At 39.5% G+C, this 15,569-nt stretch overlaps 1 protein-coding gene across 1 annotated transcript in view; it reads left to right on the top strand.

Annotated features, from left to right (window-relative positions):
- Positions 1-2,836: 2,836 nt before the first annotated feature.
- The window catches only part of cenpf (centromere protein F), a 33,550-nt gene continuing 20,817 nt past the window's right edge, over positions 2,837-15,569 (top strand). Inside the window, exons 1-21 of the mRNA XM_016670350.1 lie at positions 2,837-3,293; positions 3,375-3,500; positions 3,685-3,755; positions 3,841-3,977; positions 4,053-4,144; positions 4,842-5,109; positions 5,206-5,408; positions 5,481-5,606; positions 6,432-6,560; positions 6,646-6,768; positions 6,848-6,983; positions 7,058-7,187; positions 7,972-8,251; positions 8,323-8,529; positions 9,275-9,483; positions 10,234-10,363; positions 10,738-11,016; positions 11,523-12,110; positions 12,459-12,590; positions 13,628-14,448; positions 15,428-15,567. Of these exons, the coding sequence (XP_016525836.1) occupies positions 3,132-3,293; positions 3,375-3,500; positions 3,685-3,755; positions 3,841-3,977; positions 4,053-4,144; positions 4,842-5,109; positions 5,206-5,408; positions 5,481-5,606; positions 6,432-6,560; positions 6,646-6,768; positions 6,848-6,983; positions 7,058-7,187; positions 7,972-8,251; positions 8,323-8,529; positions 9,275-9,483; positions 10,234-10,363; positions 10,738-11,016; positions 11,523-12,110; positions 12,459-12,590; positions 13,628-14,448; positions 15,428-15,567 (4,489 nt within the window). The 5' untranslated portion in view covers positions 2,837-3,131. The remainder of the gene's footprint in view (positions 3,294-3,374; positions 3,501-3,684; positions 3,756-3,840; positions 3,978-4,052; positions 4,145-4,841; positions 5,110-5,205; positions 5,409-5,480; positions 5,607-6,431; positions 6,561-6,645; positions 6,769-6,847; positions 6,984-7,057; positions 7,188-7,971; positions 8,252-8,322; positions 8,530-9,274; positions 9,484-10,233; positions 10,364-10,737; positions 11,017-11,522; positions 12,111-12,458; positions 12,591-13,627; positions 14,449-15,427; positions 15,568-15,569) is intronic.

Raw genomic sequence — 15,569 nt, 5'->3', positions numbered from 1 at the left:
GAAAAATTCTCCAAACAAAAATATGAACAAAAGTCTACAAAAAACAAATCAGAACTAACATAACTCCCAACATGCTGTCACCATGACCGGTGCAATTCTGGAATCATCCATATGTAAACATCCATAATGTTAGCATCCATATGATCAATCTATTGCTAATATATTTCTCACTTATGAGGATATTCTAATTTATCGAGATAAATTTGGAGTTTGACTGGGTCATGATGATACCAAGCTGCTTTATTTCTGTTAATACAGATGGGACGTTTCTGTCTGTCGTGTGTATTGACATGCTGACACCACAAGGGGGCACTGTGGAAACAGTAACAAGTCAGCCAATCAGGTGCGGTATAAGTCGTGGCGTCAGTTTGATTGGACCAATAGACGTGTAGCTAAGGGAACGAACGCTTCCTCTACTACAGTTTGAATTTTCTAAAGTCGAGCAAGAAGCGTCGCGCCCAAAGTAAGTGTAGGCAAGCTTATGCTTTATATCTTCATATGTTAAAATCATCTCTGAAGTTATTTTGACAATATGAGTCGGTATTTAATAGAGCTGCCAATCTTCAAGCTGTGGATCGGTCAAGATCTAAGTTTAAGTTAGGTTTTATATTTTCGTTGAAACAATTCAACACGATCAACCTAACGATAAACTACAATGGAAACTGTAGCTGAACGTTTTTAATGCTTTTCTTTACGTCTAGCGGTGTTTTCACGCATGTTTCAGATGTGTGCTTGTTGGCCCAGAATTCTTCAAAAATATTTTTTATTCGTCTTTGTATTTTTCATTTATTTATTTTTGCACTGACGTCGATTAATGGTGCTAATTCTGCTAACTTATTACCGACCTCATTGCTGTACAAACAGACGTACTGATTACACATTACATATCTATAGGTTGCGAGCATATAATTTAAACAAAAAGAAAAATTTTATAGCCTCTTCTATTGTTGTTTTATTCAAATATAATCAGTTTTAATAAGCTTTTCCACAAATTCTGCATGCTGTGATACGATCAAAACAAAAACATTTGATTTAAAATAAGTTATTAAACCATACAAACTCAGACTCATTTTTTGCTTATAAATATTGCAGTATTCAAATATATTTTCAAAGAAAAATGTTTTTTTTCAGTAGCTGGATATCACACTATCTGGGGTCTCTGTTTGTAGTGAACCCAAAGGGAAAAGTTGTTTATTTAAGGAACCAAACATTTAAAGAAGCAAAGCCAATGTGTGCATTGTGACAAATGATTACTTGGATGTCATATTTGATAAGTATGGCTGAGACTTAATGGTGATGAATAGATTTGTAAAATTATCGTCAACTAATTTACTAATTGATTAATCGTTAACAGGAGTCTACAGACTCAAAAAAGGCAATGAACTGAAGAAAAAAAAACAAATTATTCGGAGCAGTAATTAGGCCAAAACTGTACAAAATCTAATATTTTAGACTAAAAACACAATTTTCTGGAAATATGTTTTCCTCAAAACTGTCAGTTTTAGCTTAACTTGGTGGAAATTCATTAAAGGAAAGTTGTGTTATTTCATTTTAGGCAATAAAATTGAATTGAATTATTTGTTTTTCTTAATCTCGTTCAGTGTCTAAAAGGCTCAGGTGGTTAAATGAAAAATCTTCAGAATGTGCCAATTTGTTCTCTGAATTGTCTGAAAATTCAGTAGAATAATTTATTACTAAAGTAATTGTTAGCTGTGGCCCAATTGGTAAGACTAGTTTCTTTTTAAATGTTTTTCATTCAGGTTGTGCGTATCAATAATATATTTGGCAGTTGGATTGAGTCTAACCTTAATGATCACGCCTGACGGACATTTTTTAGTGGCTCAGATGTAAAGTTCACAGAGATGAAGGCGCTGTACGATCACCACCATCATCATCGCAATTTTTAGCAGAGGCGTCGCAGCTGCATGTTTTCCTTAATTTGCCAAAAATCCTGTTTGAAATACTTTTCATTATTTGAATAATGAGGATCTTAAGAACTTTGTCAAATTAGCTCAGTTGGTTGTTTTTAATGTTCAGCTCTACTAAAATACACATTAATGTTTTCATGATGTGCAATACAGAAAATTTTAAATATTCTAAGTTATTTAAAGGAACTCTTGGTTATTTTGACAAGAGAGCCACATGGGATTTTTAAACTTTAAAACCTGATATGATGTAACAATATTTCCCAAATGTTTTATATAAAAATTGATAAGAGATTTTCCAGGTAGATCAGGTTGGATCTATGATATGCCACTAAACCTTTGTAACTCATATCTTTGTCACAATGACGCATTTTTCTGGACGGTAAATTGTCCCAGTATTTGTTGCGATAAACGATTTTGTTTTGTGACTATTTTCATGTAATGTATAAATAATGGCATAATAACACAAACTTGCCCTTTAATTTTGTAGAGAGCACTTAAATGAAACATTTTAAATATCCAAAATAAAACACAACAACCAAATATAATAAATGAGATGAAAATAAAACCAAAATCATATATAAAATGGATTATGATGTCTCTCTAAACAAAATTGCCCTTCAGTAGATATTAATCAGAATGAAAATAATTGAGCTCATTTTAATTTATTATGCGATTAAACGGTGTTAGCCAGGACAGCATAAATTCAAACACTAATTTAATTTTGTTCATTGAGCACTGATGTTCTGAAAAGGCAAATTAAAACACATTATATCCAATACAAGAACATGGCACAAAGCCTATAAATACGTATCAAACAGTAGCATAAATTAGAAGTCTGTGTATTACAGTCAACTAAAGCAGAAAACAAGCCTAAAAAGAAATGATTTATAATTTTTAGTTTTTTGTTGTCTTGTTTTGGGTCCGTTTCCCTTTAGCTGGGAGAACTGGTGAGTTAAGACCCAGAGGGCTGTGACCTCTTTGGTTTTTGGTCTTGAATGTCACCTGATGGCCGTTTGAGGTGGAACTGACTACACTTGGGGATGAAATTAACAAGTAGTTTTCTAGAACGTTGAAATTGTGTTCTGGTGGGTTAAATCAGAATTTAAAGATAAAACCAAAGCCAGTTTCATTGGTTCATCCAGCTGCTTTGTTCCGTCTCTTACGTGTGATAAATGATTGTGTCTGTGGTTGAGGTTTTAGACCATGAGCTGGGCGGTGGAGGAGTGGAAGGATGGACTTCCAGGGAAAGCCCTGCAGAAGATCCAGGAGATGGAGGCCCAACTGGACAAGCTGAAGAAGGAACGGACACAGAAGCAGTTTCAGCTGGACTCTCTGGAAGCTGCCCTGCAGAAACAGAAGCAGAAGGTCAGTTTTCACTCGCAGCAGCCGGGCGGGTTTGTGACGTTGACACGTTTGTGTGAGTAACTTGAACACTCGGCTCTTCAGGTGGACAGCGAACGCACCGAGATCTCAGCTTTGAAAAGAGAAAACCAGTCGATGATTGAGTCATGTGACGCTTTGGAGAAAACTCGTCAGAAGGTCGTTCATGACCTCGGAGTCAAAGAGCAGCAGGTCCGTTTCTCACAAAAACCAAGGAAATGTAGGGTCTGCTGAGAGGTTGTACTGTATTTATTGTTACAAAAAAAAAAGTCACAGTTTGTGTTTAACATGTAAAATCTTAATAAAATACATTGACGTTTGTGGTTGAAAATGGTAAAAATGTGTGGTTCTAACTGGTTTGTCCCCCTGGACTCAGGTGAGCTACCTGGAGGGTCAACTTAACTCCTGCAAAAAGACCATCGATCGTCTGGAGCAAGAACTCAAGAAGTGGGTTTGTTTTTGGTTCCTGTTATCTCATTAGGACCATTATTGTTTTTTTTTTGTTTTTGCTAACGTGTGTATTTTCCTTCAGGTACAAAACTGAGCTCGATCGCACTCAGCCTGCTGGATCTTCCTCGCTGTCCACCTCTTCCTCCGACCTGCAGACGTTCAGCACTCCACAGAAGACTTTTGCTACGCCAGCGCCTGTCGCTGCACACAGACAGCAAGGTATCCTGGTTTGCAGGGGCTTTGTGTTTCGTCTGAGCGGTCATGTTTGCAGGTCTCACTCGTGTGTCTTTGTAGACGGCAAACTGGAGGAACTTCAGGAAAAGTACAACCATGAAGTGGAAGAAAGAAGAAAGTTGGAAAGTGAGCTCAAAATGTTGCAGGTCAAGGTGAGTTTTACTTTTCATGTCTGATTTCTTTAATTGTAGTTTTTATGTGGACCTGTTAAGCAAAATTCACATTTTGCATTTTTTTGTATTTCCATTTGGGACTTAACTCCTTCTAAAAACAACCCTGACACTTAAAAAGTCATTTTTAGCTATATGTTAATGTTTTTTGGTGTTTAGAAAATGAGCCATTTTAAAATCCTCCTGATTATTAAGTCACATTCTACGGGCACTGTGTTGTTTCTTAGCAACTATCGCAGAGTCCAGCCCATCACCTAGCAACTCAAGTAGGACTCCAGCATGTTTGGTCAGTTGGTTTTACTGCTGTATTCGCTGTACAATGGCTGCTGGAAAAGAGAAGTGTTTTGTCAAATACTTACCAGCCAGAAATCACTTACTACATTCATGTTGGTTGTGCAGGAGGCTCCACTTCTGCTTTTCAAAGATGTATAGTTGTATAATTGTGCATCTGTTTGCAGCCATATTCATGTGTAAATGTTGAGCTGGGATTGTGGCCAGCAGCAGCTTACTGGGATTTAAAGTGACAAGACTCCCTAAAACGGCTTATTCTGAAAGGAGATCCAAATGGACAGAACTGACCAAAACTAAGATCTAATGTTTGTGTAAAAAATGTAACGAACATGTAGATCTATTTAAGGAGCCACAACAGGTCACCTTCATCGTGTCCGTCCTCCTTCAGTTGCTGAATCAGTCATCCGTCAGCCATAAGGACATCGCCGCCCGCCAAGCTGGGTCATCCATATTCCCATGGCAACAACAGGATCAGGTCCACAGCCTGCGGGGCCAGGATGTGATGGAGACGCCGCTAAAGAGGCGCGGTGCTTCTCTGTGGGCCACCCAGGAGGAAACGCCGATCAAACCCAGCCAGCGGATGAGTTCGTCCAGAACCGTCCAGAGTCCCGGTGGATCGTCCCAACAGACGGAGCAGCTGAAGAGCCTCAACCAAGGTGGACTTTCATGGATTTCATAGTTAATTAGTTTCTGATGTGGTGAGTGAGATATTCCCTGTAAACCTGCCTCTTTTTTTTTTTTTTCACGATCAGAGCTGCGTGGACGTGTGTCAGAGCTGGAGAGGAATCTGGCCGCTCAGGAAAAGGAAATTCGTAACCAAGCGTCAAAGTTGCAGGAACTTCAAACTCACTTGAACCAAACCCGCAAAGAGCTGGCGGAGCGGGACAGAGAGCTGGCCAAGGCCGGCCACGAGCTGAGCCAGGCTGCAGACCGCCACCAGCAGCTGCAGGCAAAGGTACCAGGGGTCCGTTTCTGTTTGGTGACGTCATCTCCTGGAATAGAAGAGCTAAACGATCTCTGTTGTTAGTGTTCCCTGGTGGAGCAGAAGCTGAAGCAGGTCTCTGAGGAGATGAGCTGCCAGAGGCACAACGCTGAGAGCTGCAGGCGAGCTCTGGAGCAGAAACTCAAAGACCAAGAGAGAAACAGCCAGAAGGTAAAATAACGCAACGTTGTCTTGTTGTTTTTAAGATGCAGGGTAAGTCCTGGAAAATGCTTGAGTTTCAATCAGTTCTTGATTTCTGCATAAAATCCTTGAAAGTCGTTGATATTCAAGCTGCTCAGTTTTGTAATAAAATTCAATCTAGCGTTTGATTAAAAGCCTAAATATGGAAAACAATATTTACAGTTAAACCCAGATGTTTTCATGCACCTAATAAAAAGACACACATTTTTTTTCTCACAGTTTGAAGTTAAATCAGACTAAATTGTTCTTGTTTAGGTCGGTTATAATTACCACAATTAGAGATTTTTGCTAAATCACAAAAAACTTGGCAAGAAAATCTGAGATTTTTTTGTAACTCTATATTTTGTTTAAAGATTTAATTTTAATCCAATTCAATTTAACTGCATTGTTTCAATATTAAAAATTTATTATTCCTATTGATCTTATATTTTAAACGCTAACATTATTGAAATTTGTGTATTTTTTTCGTTAAATTAGTGTTTTGTTCTCGGATTAGTCAGATTTATAAGAGTTTGAAATATTTCAAAACATAAAATGTTACATTTTAGGTAGAATGTAGGATACTATCACAAGATATTATTAATAGTAATAAAATATATAAGAGTGAAACTGTGTTTTTTATTTCATTTGTGTTATTTTTAATCTCCAAAGTTTGGTGATGGAAAAGTTTGAAAACTCACCTTGAAAATCCTTGAAAGGTTCCTGAATGTTACTGTGGGAAAAGTGCATAATCTCTGGGAAGAACATTAAATTCTGACTTATTATTCAGATTATATTTTGGTTTTGGGTTGGTAGGAGTTGGCTCAGCTTCAGAGTTCCCATCAGGTTTTGGATCAGCAGCTCAACCAGACCAGAACCAAGCTGACGCAGGAGGTCCAACAGGCCAAAAAAGACCACAATGTCCTTCAAGCGGACATGGAGAAGGTAGCGTCTCACGTCGGCGTTTTATTGAGCGACGCAAAAACGATACAACTTCTACTGTTTCACTATGTTTTTGTGGAAACTTTAGCTGCGCTTGCAGAAGAATCAGATGGAGAGAGAAATAGAGGAGCAGAAGCAGAAGCTGCTGCGGTCCGAACAAGGCCTGCAGGCGACGCAGACCAAAGAGCAAGACCTCCGCAAAAAGATGGAGGTACACACAAACTCCTGTATAAAACTTTCTGTTCTGGCAAGATGAGTTACCTGTTTTCAAAATGTCCTCTTCCCTTCAGGAGCTGCAGAAAGAGAAGAGCGGTGCGACCATCCAGCTGGACCGCAGCAGCAGGTTGCTGACTCAGCTGGAGGAGGAGAAGAGGATCTCGGAGCAGTCGCTGAAACGGACCCAGGGGCAGCTGGAGGATCTGAAAGGTAGGAAGCAGCAGGAACGATTGTTAATGTGTCCTACTCATGTCTTCTCACCGGCTTTGTTTCTTGTACTTCAGCGAAATCTGAAGGACAGGCCGAGGAGCTGAAGAGACTCCAGTCCAAACTTGAGCAACAGACTCAGGCGGCAGCAAGAGAGCTGGAGCAGATGAAGAAGACGCTTTCTGACGCAGAGGCCCAGAGTGACAAGTAAACATCTTAGAAGTCGTAACGTTTCCTTTCTGCTTATGATACATTATGGTTTTCTATGTCAGAAATTGAGAAATGTAAAAAAAGAAGCATGAAGGAAGAAGTGAGCGTTGTGCTAATTTGGCTGTGTTGTTTGGCGAAGCGAACACTAGAGGGCAGTTCTGAGTTAGCGTCCAGGAAAATGGCGGCCAGGTGGAGAAAATAAGACAAAATGAGGCTCCATTAGATGAAGATGTTTTTTGTTTAGATCAACATTTCTGCCATCTTCCTCTTCGATATTAACGCTGTCCCGACAAATACGATCCTGTAGCTTCTTCAGTTTTGTTGGATCAAAATATTGGGCTGCAACTACCGATTATTTTAGTAATTCTGACATAAATAAAAAAAACTGCCGTATTTTCCAGATTTTTCATTTATCCACTTAAGCCTTTTTTTTTTTTTCAATTTTTGAACATTAAATATTGAAATAAATAATTCAGTCTCATTTTTGGCTAATAACATAAGAACAAATGGCAGCAGAAATAAAATAAACACTAAAAACAAAAAGAACTAAGACGGATACATTCAGAACAAAGACAAAACAGAACATGTTTAATAAAAAATAATAAATATCATTTTTAAAAATTACTTGTCTGCTTTGGAAACTGATGGACTAGTTTTTTTATACTCTACAGTTGATAGTCTATCACTATAAATTATATTTTGACTAATCAAGCGTTTTGCTCATCATGTTTCAGTTTTTCATCGACATTCAGTTCATCATAACAGATTTGTTGCTTTGCAGATCTCAGACTGAGCTTCAAAAGCAGAAGCAGGAGAGTGAGAAGCTGAGCAACACTCTGACGGTGGTGGAGAAGGAGAGCGAAGCGCTGAAATCAAACCTCCGTCAGAGTCAGGACGAGTGCCAGGCTGTGAAACTGGAGCACCAGGCTCTGCTGGAGTGGAAGAAAAACAAGGAGAACTTGATCAACCAAACCGAGGCCGTGCAGCAGGAGCTCACCGACAAGATTATCACTTTGGAGGACAAAGCGAGCCTGATGCACGAGGCCAACAACAAACTCCAGGTGAGTTTCACCAATATGCAACCTGCTGCTGTTCAGGAAGAAATTAAACGTGTGTGTGTTTTATGCTGCAGGACCAGATCTCATCCATGGAGGCAGACAAAGCCAGTCTGTCCGCCCACATCGACGCCCTGAAGGGAGAACTCCTCATGAGGAGCACGGAGCTGGAGGAGAAGCAGCATCAGTACCAGCAGCTTCAGCTCCACGTCTCTGAAGCGGAACAGAAACACGGCAAAGAGCTGGAGAACGCCGGGAAGCAGCTGGCGCAGCTCCAGGGTCAGGTGAGGCCAAGACTCTGGTTCCTCCTGAAAAAACCTTCAATCTGTCCTCCTCTAGGAGTGACAGGGTTAAGACACGAGCTAAAAATGCTTCATGAACCCTGAGACGTTTTCAAGGCTCGGAAATTGCTTCATTTCTGTGCAAAGTTTTGTAATAATACACAATCTAGCATTTAATTAAAAGCCCAAATTTGGAAAACATTATTTGGAATTGAAACCAGATATTTTTGCACACCTAATAAAAAAAAAACATATATATTTTAATCGCTGTCTGAAGTGAAATCAAATTAAACTTTTCTTATTTTAGGTCAGTTACTTCATCATTCATTTTTTTAAATTATTTTTTCTGTCATTTTTGTTTGTTTCGTTTTGGATATTTAAAATGTCTTCCAGTTCCAGTGTTAAAGTTCATTTATCTTTGAGAACATGTTCTTGTATTTTTACCAGTATAATACTTGAAAATGGTCTCAAAATGACAATATTATCGTTTATCGCAATAATTTCTGGGACAATTTATCGTCCAGCAAAATTTGTTATCCTGACAGGCCTAACGTTGATGCTCGAAAAGTAAAAACAAAAAAAAGACTGAAGAGTGTTTGAATTTTACCGTGTGGAAAGTTTACAAACCTTGTAAGCAAGAGGAGAGTTTAGCAGCAGGAACCTTTTGGGTCCGAGAACCGGATGCGACTTTCCTTTAAGCTTGTTGCGTTGAAGTGACGGGAAACGTTTTCCTCGTTTCTTTAAACAGGTGAAAGAGCTGGAGTCCCGACTGCAGAGGGAGACGTCTCGAGCCGAGCTGGCTGAGAAGACGATCTCTGAGCTGCAGGAGGAGCACCAAGCCGCCTGCGACCTGCTGCACTCCAAGGACCAGCTGCTGGAGCTGGGCCTGGCTGAGGTCAGCCAGCTGAAGGACAGCCTGGCTCAGTCCGCCGCACAGCAGGAGGCGCAGAGCGACAGGTTGGACACGGACTCTCTGGAAACTTAACGTCTAGTTTTTATACGTTTGAAACTCAATGAGTTTGAATTCTGATGAACAGATAAATCTCTGCAGTTTCTATAATGAGGTGGAGGTTAAATATGCTGAGGAATAAATTATCTGTCCTCACTGAGGCATTTACTGAAATGAATCGATTATTAATGCACTCGTCAACTAATTTAGTGACCAATCAATTAACTGGAGCATAAAAACTCAAAACACACAGAGCAGAAATGAAGCCAAATCAATACATTTAAGATTTAAAAACAAACCTTGTAAATAAAATATGCTCAACTCAAAACTCCTCAACTGCTTCTAATTTACAAAAATAATATTTTATTTATTGATCACCTTTTTCTTAATTAATCCCTATGAAATATTGATGTTAAATCAAGCAGAAATGACTGAGATTTTCACAAGTTAGAAGTTTTTTTTGTTTAGTTTAGGTTTTGGCTGCATATGTAAGTGTTCACTAAAGGAATGCTACATTGTTGCATTTTAGGCAAGAAAATGTTCATTTTCCAAAAAAAAAGAAATGATCTGTTTATTTTCACCTTTTCATGAATCTTTAACACTGTATAAAAAAGGCTTAAGTGGTTAAATTAAAAATCTGCAGGATTTTTTTGTCAGAACAATCAATATAATTATCAGTTGCTATGGTAATTATTATCTGCAGCCCTCGTTGGAGCTGATCCGTCATGCAGATGCATTTGGTTTGTTTCGTTTTCCAGCTTCGTGATGCAGAAGGCCGTCCTGCTGAAGCAGTGTGAGGAGAGCGTTTCGGCGCAGGCTGAGGAGACGGAGCGCGTCAAGCTGCAGGCGGAGGAGGTCCAGCAGGAGCTGCTGCTCTCCAGACACAAAGTATTTTATTTAGAGCTTATACTCTGTGAAAAAAACATTCATCTCACCAGATATTTCTAAGCAGAAATTACAAGCATATTGCTTTATTAAATCTAAATATGCTTTTATTTTTCAGTCCAACGTTGTTAGATTTGTAAAGTTACAAAATATTATTCTTGTAGTCCACATAGTGTCTTAAAATATATTAATTTCTTTATTTTATCTCATTTCAAACACAATTTTTAATGTATTTGTTAGAACTACGTAAACTGGAGTTATTATCAAATAAAATAAACTCATTCCTGTACATATTTATCCATCGTTTTGTCCTGGTCTATCACCTAAAACCCATAAAAGTAACTTTTTAACCAGCTTTTTGTCTCACCCCGTTTCAGATCACTTCCATGGAGCAGATCCTGAAGGTCCAGGAGCAGCTGGGAGCCGAGCTGCAGAAACAAATTAAGACGATGTCCGATAAGGAGGAGGAGCTGACGAAGACCTGCGAGGAGAAATCAGAGGAGCTGAAACGTTTGGAGGAGGAGCTGAAGGTCCAGCGGAGCCGGACCGAGGAGACGGAGCAGCAGCTCAGAGCGGCTGAAGCTCAGATCCTCTCTGTGGAAAATCAAAAGGCTGAGCTGGAAAATCGACTTCAAGAGATGAAGACAGAAGCAGAGGTAAAAAGAAAATCCTGCATAATCCTTTCTTTCTGGTTTGTGGGTTTGTTTTTAAGATTACAGTCTGCCTGATTACGCAAAAAAAATCAATTAATCTCATAATAAATTAAAACAAACTCAATAATTTCTATTTATATGATTTATCCAACAAAAGCTGGATGACAGAAGTCTCCAATCTAGTGCTTTGGTTTCAACTAATCCCTTTTTTAAGGATAATTTTATTTATAGACTTCAGTATCCATTTTATTTGTTGTTTTGCTTAATTAATTTGAATATTTAAAATTTCAGTGTTAAATGTTCATCAGAATTTAAAGCTTATTGGATGAACATGAGAATGTCTTATTGTGCTGCTACCGTTATATTTGAAAATGGTTTCACAACAATATTATCGTTTATCACAATGATTCTGGGACAATTTATCGTCAAGCACAATTTGTTACCATATACAGAGTAAAAATTAGTTTTTTTGTCTTGGTGTTGAGACTAAATCATGCATCTTTGTTCAGATCCTGCAGTTCAGTCACACTGAAAGGATAAACGCTCTCCAGGAACAGATCTTATGTCTGGAAAAGCAGGTTGCTGCAAACCAGGAAGCAGCAGAGGAGGTTCCTGTCCTGAAAAACAAACTGGACGTGGTCAACCAGTCCCTTGCTCACCTTAACAAATCTCTTGAAGCTTCAGAAAAGTGCCTCAGCTCTGCAAATGAAATAAAAGCTGGCCTGGAGGCCACCTGGTCTGAGAAAGTGAAACTTATCACAGCTTTGGAGGATCAGATCAATAATCTCACCGAGAAGCTGAGGAAAGAGTCTGAGAGCCACAGCTCAGAGGTTGGGGACTTGGCCAATAAGGAGAGGAGCCTCAAAGAGCAGCTGGAAGCCATTAAGCAGTCAGCAGCTGCAGCCAAAGCAGAATCCAGCTCCAGACGGGAGGAGATCCGAACCATGAAGGCGACTCTGTCTGCAGCGTCCCGCGGCCTGGAAGAAAGAGACAACACGATAAAGAGTCTGAAAGAGAAGCTGGACAAAGCAGAGGCAGAGCAGGCCAAAGCCTCCGAGCTCCTGAAGGAGAAGACGGTGGCCATGAACAAAATCAAGGTCAGTTATTAAGGTCTTCGTATCCAGAATGGCTTAAAGAAACAAGCCCTGGTTCTTTATTATGTTTACTTTTTAAAATAGTATTGTGTAATGTGATGTGCGGTAATGTGTCTTGTCTCTTTTGTCGTTCCAATAAATTATGAAAAGTGTGTAAGTGATCGATCAATGAGTTAATCTAAAGTTGATCTTACGGATTGATTGATAAGTGGCCATTTTCTCTTATGTCAAGAGGGTTGAACTCCTTCCGTAAGACTGATTGATTAATGGTTAATCAAAGATTAATGGTTTACAGTACTAGTAAATGTGAATGTAAACATTACTTTCAAAGCATGTATCTATTGAATAAAGGTGCAGCTGGAGATGCTGCAGATGGACCTGGAGGACAACGAGTCGGCCATGACCTCAGTGGACAGTCAGGTGGAGGAGCTGAAGGGAACCATAGCGTCACTGGAGGCCATGCTGGAGGACAGCAAAGCCCAGGTTGGCTCACGTTTTGTTTTTATTACTCTTCAGAAGTTTTCTAGAGGCGAGTAGTCCAGGTTCTGGAAGGACTGACTTCAGCTGCGGCCCACACCGTATGAAACGCCCTCAAACTCTTTAATTGGCTCTGCGCCTCAAACTCCTTTTTCTTAGTTTGACCCTTTTCTACCAGTTCTACCAACTTCAAGTCAGCAGTCACCTCTGTGATTCTGTTGGCCGTAACATTTGTGTCCCTTTACTTTGTTGTTTAATATTTGAATTTTATGTTAAATTATGTTTTCAGCTGTGAGGCATAGAAGTGTAATAATCAGAAAACATGCTTAAAATATATTCTTAAAGCTTATTTTAGAATTACTGAAGTAAATCAACTTTTCCATAACCATATTAATTATTTAGGGTTGAAACAATTCATCAGATTAATCATAATCAATTGATTATTGAAATAATCGTCATCTAATTTGGACTTGGTTAGTCGTTAAGTGGCATAGACAAACTCCAAAAGGGTCATTTGTTGAAATAACCACATTGTCAGAGCCGTAATTAAGAAAAAGCTGTATTAAAAACTGTCTGCATTTTGCACTTAAGATGAAAAACAAAAAACTTTTTTTATTTGTGTGTAAATATGTTTCATCCAGAACTCCTTTTAACGTCACCTGGTGCAAATTCTCATATTTATCACCTTTTCCTATCAAATTCATATTTGGTTAATGCAAAAAAAAAATCAATCAATCAAATGTTGGTGTTTGAAGTATTTTTAAGCTGCAGATGCATCTTGTGCTACAAATGGTCAGCCGCACGCTAAAGGAATGCTATGTTGTTGCATTTTAGGCAATAAAATGTTTGCTTTCTTATTCAAAAAAGAAATTTAATTTAGAAGATATATTTGTATCTTCTAATGTATTTCTAATATTTTATAACAAAAGGCTTAAATGAAAAATCTACAGAATGGGGCTAATTTTTATCCGGTTAACCGTCAGTCCTGATTTATTGAGATGTAACAGTATGTTTAACTAATGCTCTCCCATGTCTACACTCAGGTTTCTGTCTTGGAAACCCGTTTGGACGAGGTCCAGTCCCAAAACTCTCTGCTGGAGACAAAATACGTGACGGCGAAGGAGGAGCTGCTGGAGCGGAGCTGCGAGATAACCCGTCTGGAGGAGGACGCCGTCAGACGGCAGCAGCTAGAGGAGAGCGTCTCGGCCTTGGAGGCCAAACTGAGTCAGATCACTGAGGAAAACTCAAAGGCAGAGACGGAGCTGAGGCAGATCATTCAGGAGAAAGGGAGCCGTTTGGATCAGCTAAACGAGGAGAAAAACGACCTCCAGGCTTCCTTAACGCTGCTGATGGATGAGCAGAAACAAGCTGAAACTGAAATCACTCGGGTAAAAGCGGGGAAGGAGGAGCTGGAGGAGAGAATGAGCGACCTGTTGAAGGAGATTCAGCAGCTCCATGCTGATGTTGGAGAGTTATCTGAGCAGAAGCAGGAAGCGGAGGCAACGATCGACCAGATGGCTGCAGAAACGCAACAGACGGAGTCCGCGCTCCGTCGGGTCTCGGAGGAGAAAGCCCAGCTGGACGTCGCTCTGAGTTCAGTCAGCGAGGAAAAAGTTGAGCTGCAGGAGAGGCTTTCTGCTTTAACCTCTGAGAACAGGGAGCTGGTCTGCAAAGTGCAGCAGGTGGAGGAGGAGAAACTCCAGCTGGAGTCAAAGTTTAGTGAAATCTCTGAGGAAAACGCCAAGCTGCAGTCGGAGATGAACCGTCTGACTGCAGAGAAGCAGCAGCTGCAAACCAGCGCAGAGAGGCTGCAGGAGCAGCTCGACACGAGGGACGAGACCAGCCACACGGAGAGCAGAGAGCGGTACGTCCGTTTCATGTTTCCATGACTTGGAGACGCACCAATCAGGTCTGACTGCGGCTGGACGATGCACAGATTTTATCGATTAAATCAAACTTCAGTTTTAAAGATTTGATTTCAAGAAAATCTGGATTTTCTTTTTTCTTTTTTTGTGCTCCTTTGCTCAAGTAATATCACTTTGCCCAGGGCCGCCATCTTGTTGACGAGCGTGTTTTACAGCTTGTATCTGTTTGATGTTTGAATTCAGGTCAACTCACAGAAGAGATGATTGAAGTAAAAGCTCGTTTTTGGAAATGCGGCTCTGGAAAAAATTAAGATCGAGAGCACTGCATTGAAAACCTCCTGGTTATTCCTCCAAACACTGATTTTTTTTAACTCTTCCTGAGTTAAAATATTAATATTGTTGTTTCTAAATGAATATAAACTTGTTTTCTTTGCATCATTTGCGGTCTGAAAGCTCTGCATCTTCTCATTTTCTGCTAATAAAAACTAAATTTATTAGCATATTGTCAGTAGTTCATAGAATAAAAGAACAATGTTCATTTTACTCAAACATATTCCTAGAAGGAGTAAAGTCAGAGAAACTGATCATTTTAAATGGTCTCTTAATTTTTTCCAGCGCTGCATATTCTGACATTTGTAAGTGAAAATACTGAAAAAAATTTATTACAATCAGAAATTGAGTTTGGTATATTGACCTGCCAATACCTATTTTTACAAATTTAGTTTTTATTTTGTTTTGCTTAAAATACTTAGGCCATATGTATTTCTCTTTTCTTGTTTTTATAGAGATTATAGTTTTTATTCCAACAGGAACTTTTCAAATTTCTGCATTGATGCACAAAAACATCAGAGTTCTTACCTTTGGTTGGTTTAATAGCTTTGAAAAGAACAGATTTACACACACACACACATATATATATATAAAAAGCCTGTTTATTTATCAGTGAGAAAATTGAGGAAATTGTTTGTGTGACAGCAGGAACCAGCAGTTTGAGGTGGAGCAGGCTGCGCTGCACCAGAAGCTGTCCGTCCTCCAGATGGAGCTGGCTGTGCTGCAGCAGCAGTGCGACCTGCTGCTGCAGCAAGTGGACCAGCAGCAGCGCATCATTCAGCAGCTCACA

Source organism: Poecilia formosa, unplaced genomic scaffold, assembly GCF_000485575.1.
Source record: "Poecilia formosa unplaced genomic scaffold, Poecilia_formosa-5.1.2 Scaffold33, whole genome shotgun sequence".
Classification (NCBI taxonomy): domain Eukaryota; kingdom Metazoa; phylum Chordata; class Actinopteri; order Cyprinodontiformes; family Poeciliidae; genus Poecilia; species Poecilia formosa.
The sequence above is the reverse complement of the archived record's forward strand: the minus strand, read 5'-3'. Positions and strand labels throughout refer to the sequence as shown.